At 37.0% G+C, this 4,993-nt stretch overlaps 1 protein-coding gene across 1 annotated transcript; it reads right to left on the minus strand.

Moving 5' to 3' along the window:
- Positions 1 to 3,186: 3,186 nt before the first annotated feature.
- LOC149182556 (uncharacterized) lies at positions 3,187 to 3,678 on the minus strand. Its single transcript, XM_089414595.1, has one exon. The coding sequence runs from the start codon at positions 3,676 to 3,678 to the stop codon at positions 3,187 to 3,189; it is 492 nt and encodes a 163-aa protein (XP_089270721.1).
- Positions 3,679 to 4,993: the final 1,315 nt, after the last annotated feature.

A 4,993-nucleotide genomic window follows, 5' to 3' on the forward strand; every position in this document is an offset into this window, starting at 1 on the left:
TAAATGTCAATATCCAAGGAGTTGTGAATTCGAAACAAACAATATCATGACACTGAAAATAACCAGAGAGGGTCCGTAATTCCTCGGCCCTATTCCAAGTTAAGTAGACCTTCACTACTTCGACCCCTTACATTAATACAAACAAATAAATGATATTCGAGGCACAGAAGGGGAAAAACAAAGAACCCAACTACTGGGGACTGTCGTGGGCATTTCCCGAATCAACAAGAACTAACTACTTTCATCATAACCCAAACGGGACAGGTCGAAGGAATTGAAGCTTGAGGGCATAATAAACCTCATTAACCTCTGAGAAAATCCCCAAGGACCATGTCCTGGGTACTCCTGCCAATCACTGGAATCTGAAAGCAAGAAAAATTAGGTATGTATAAACCCTGTAGCGGCAACTGTCAAGCACGAAAACCCTAAACCATCACCCAGAAAACATTCGTGCATGGTTGGGGGCCTACCTGGTGAGCGGCGTGGGAGGCCAGAATGCTGAAGACTTTGTCGTTCTCCATAGCAGAGGGTCTCTCGACTGTAGCGTCCTCCTTCACACAAACGAAAACAACAAAATACATTAACATTCATAAATTCATCGGTGTGACCCTGTGAGGAAGAGAGTATACATGATAATAGAAAATAACGCAAAATGTCTGCGTATGAATACCATCACCTGCATAGGCAATCCCCGGAAGAACTGGTTGATTAGCTCCTGAACAGCGAACAGGTTCTCGGTGGAATAGCTAACGGGAGAACCTCTGTGCGCAGAGAGGCAAGCCAAAATCTGGAAGCGGCGCCAAGACCAAATGAGTCGAATGAGGACTCGGAGTGACTTAACATGGAACCCAAAACCCTCCGATAAGCCTCCACCCTCGGATCTAGATCTGATGATCCTTACCGTCGAAATAGAGCGGGAACCGAGGAGTGCAGAGAACGAGGGTACGATGCCATGCCTGATCACATGACTGAGCAGAAAGAGTATACGGAGTAGGCCAGGTGTTCTGTGTAGGAGCAAACAGCTAACCAATAAATTTAATGCGGACCAACAACCAGAACGCCGGAATATGACTCCGATTACCGAGTATTACATCCAACGCATATAACCAGAAAGGTTACACTCGGGTAAACTCAAGTTGTGGTATGATGCAGTGCTGAGTAGACGATATGATGTGGCGTTATGTGAGCGGAATAGATAAGGATATGGTAAAAATAATAATAAAAAATTTATTGTTGTGGTGGAATCGTAACAATCCCAGAATAAGCAAATTGACGAGTATTTGCATCTCGAGAAAAGCAAATACTTGGCATGCTTACCTAAGGATGCAATTACCCATCATCCATCCAGGGATGCTTAAATTCATCTCTTAGTGCAGTTTTTTTTAACAAACTATTGTGGCACTCCAGAATTTATGTGTTTGGTTATATTGTAAATTGATATTTAAAGTAATATATGTTTTTTTAGGTTGCAAAACATGGTTGTGCAAGCATTGCATTTTAAATTTATATTGATTGCAAATTCTCAAAATAGCTTTCTGTGGTCGAGGAGCCCTTTAGTTACATCCAAAGTTAGTGGGGTTGAAGTGTAGGAGATGATTCTCAAAGCTGGTATAATCAAGGAGAGAAAACCCAACAGTGATAAAGTTAAATTAGGAATATTTATGGATTGTAGTTCAATTAATATTTTATATTTTTTGAAGTGATAAAAATTATAAGACTTTAATTTACAAAGTATCTAGATGCTTATAAAAAGCAAAATTCAGATAACATGATACTTATTGTTGAAAATATCAAACGAAAAAAACCGTAAATCATATATGAAAAATAGAAAATATGAAAACTTCTTGTTATACGGAGAAAGATTGACAAATTAAAACAACACAAGAAAGGTTATAAAACACTTTATACATATATTTCACGATGAATGAAAAAACCTAAGATGTTTATAAGAATTTTTAGAAAAAAACTCAAAAACTCAATACTAATGAAGAATACCATATTTTGCAGACATTATGGCATCAGCTACAATTTATAGTAAGACAAAACCAAAAGCAAAATCTACATTCAAATGGTTAGGGCAATCACTTAGATTCTAAAATTGCAGAATATGTGTTGAATTTATTTGTTTGGTGAAACTTCTTTTGTTTGTGATGTTGTTTTAAAAATATATGAACAAAATATTATTATTTTTATATCCTTAAAATATCAAATAAAATAAACAAAATTGTTTATTTTCAAACATAAAAAATATTCATTCTTTAATTGCTTAATAAGAATTAAAGACTTGTGTTAATTTTTGGTGGGTAGTAACCACTACTAAGTTTACACATTTACAGTTTTACCCCTACATGTTAAAGCATCGAAGAAAACATTAATAATGGTAGGAAATAGCTTCACATAGGTATATTTATTTCCACCTTGTTGCTATTCATTTTTTATTCAAATATTTGCTTAAATTATGGTGGGTAGAAAGTAACTATGGGGATTATTTAAGTTAGTATGACCTATTTTTAAGTATTTTAATTTTAGGTGGTTTTCCTATGGAGCTTAACAATGAAAAATCATTCCACAAATATTTAAAAATCATAGCATAAATATTGCAACTACATCGAGAAATTATGGCAAAAAAATGAGCTTATTCACATTGCACAAAGGTTACAATAAGACCTTCAAAGTTATGGTCCAATCAAATGTTTGAAAAATATTTTTTTCAATAATATTGATAAATAGATATTTATTTTTCAAAGTTAAACATTATAATTTGCATTAGTCAATGCTAAACTAATAATTATCAACCAACAAATGAATTAGACCCGAACCAATAAATAATTTTCAATATTAATAAAAATAAAATTTCAATCCATAATGTTAAATTATAAAAAATATAAGTCTTTTTAATAAAAATAAAGTAATACTAATACCATACTTATCATATATATATAATAAATATAAATTATTAAAATAACAACTTTTTTTCCAGCATGAAAAAAAGCGGAATATTTATATTATGTGGTCCAATATTCAAACAAGATACAAATATTGTATGTTAGATATATCTACCTATCAGATCCAAATTAACAGCACCATGAGCCGAAAATAAAGTATGGGGGAGCAGCAAAAACATAATAAGACGAAATAGGATGGGAAGCAAAATAGATACCAGACTATGCGGCCCAGAAAATATGATTATGCACCGGGCAACTGAAAATCATGAATCTGGAAGGAGATGTTGTCCAAAATAACCTGCATCCTCCATACTCCTTGAGGCGCGGAAAGCCCCAGTTTTGACAAAGCATCAGCTTTACTATTCTTTTCCCGGCCAATGTGAGAGATTGAGAAGTCCTTCCTGTTATGCCACAACTTCTCGATCCAGCTCAACCAGCCAGATAGGTGGATATTTTTAATGTTGTTTCTGGACTGAACATGGTCAATGGTGACCTTGGAGTCTCCGTAGATATGGAGGTTTTGGATACCCAGGAAGTCGAAGAAATAGATGAGACCGGCGAGAGCCATAATTTCAGCTTTGCTATTGGTTCCGGGACCTCCGTTCCAATATAATTCAATAGCTTGGTCTTCTTGAGTAATAATGTATACATCGCAGGTGCATATGTTGTTCTGGGCAGCGCCGTCGAAATATGCGTGGGGAAATCCATAGACAGCGTTTGTCTGATGATACATTCCTTTGACGACCTTGGGTCTCTGATGGCGATCAAGGGATCAATCGAGGGCACCATATAAACAAAGAATAGATTCAATGACATATGAATATGGTTCCCTTTTTGATTCGAAGATAATTTGATTACGCCATTTCTAGATGTTCCAGATGGTAATTAAAAATATCAGCCTCCGCGAGTAGCTCATGGTGCTCCATTTATAGAAAGACTCCTGGATGGTGGGAGCGAAGACTTTGTTGAAACCCAATTTTGAAGTTAAGCGCTGCCAGATTATTAGGGACTATGGACATTGAAAGAAAATGTGCAAATTGTTTTCAGAATCCGATCTACAGAGGGGGCAAATTGCAGGGCCACTCCATTGGCGCTTCTGGAGATTCTCCCAGGTGAGATTCTTGTTATGATATACCAGCCAGGCAAAAATAATTATTTTGATCAGACATCCAGTTTTCCAGAATGTGAACGGAAAGATGTGGTCTGGAGGATCGAATTCAGAGTGACGAATCTGTTGATAGATATGTCTTGCAAGTATTTCCGCAGAGCCCCCAAGTCCATTCCATATGATGTAGTCGTTGTCTGTTGAACGGAATAAGCCGCGTGTTTGTAAGGCCAATATGATATCGTTCCATTATGATGCAAGCACATTAGGCAATCCTATTTCCATGGCGGATTTCCAGACAGGGATGACACCTTCCCACTTTTTGATAACACTGTCCCAGAAGAAATGACCAGTCCTATGTAAAATATTTAGAAGTCGTGGGGGGATATGGATCTGTTCTCCCGTTCCAGCAAAAACATCAATGCCTATAATGATCGAGGCCCCTGTTTGAAATTTCCAAATCAAATTTTCCTTGAAAAAAGATTCCAATTTTTGAAAGCCCCTCCATATGAATGAGCCGTTAGTAGAGCCAATGGGTCGTTGTCTGATCCAGTAAGTAATATCATGGCCTCTCATATACTTGGCACGGATAGCATAACTCCAGAAGGAAGACCCCAAAATCGCCTTGCACATTGATTTGCAAAGGAGCGCTCTTTGAAATGTGTGAAGATCCAAGATGCCCCAGCCTCCCATATATTTTGGCCGAGTCAGCTTCAGGAGTTTGCAGAGATGGAATTTGTGTTTCTCCTTCTGACCGCCCCAAATGAAACATGCTATCATTCTGTTTAATTTGTTAATGATAGATGCAGGGATATAGAACAGGAGAGCCCAGTAAACCATAGATTGTACCAATACGGCTTGGGTGAGGATGGCATGCCCACCCATCAATAAGCTTCTGAATTCCCATGAGGATATTTTGTGGTAAATTTGATCCAGTATCCAT

The sequence above is a fragment of the Pinus tabuliformis genome, chromosome 3_2, assembly GCF_031772625.1.
Source record: "Pinus tabuliformis cultivar Carrire ecotype Pingquan chromosome 3_2, CPIR1, whole genome shotgun sequence".
NCBI classification, from domain to species: domain Eukaryota; kingdom Viridiplantae; phylum Streptophyta; class Pinopsida; order Pinales; family Pinaceae; genus Pinus; species Pinus tabuliformis.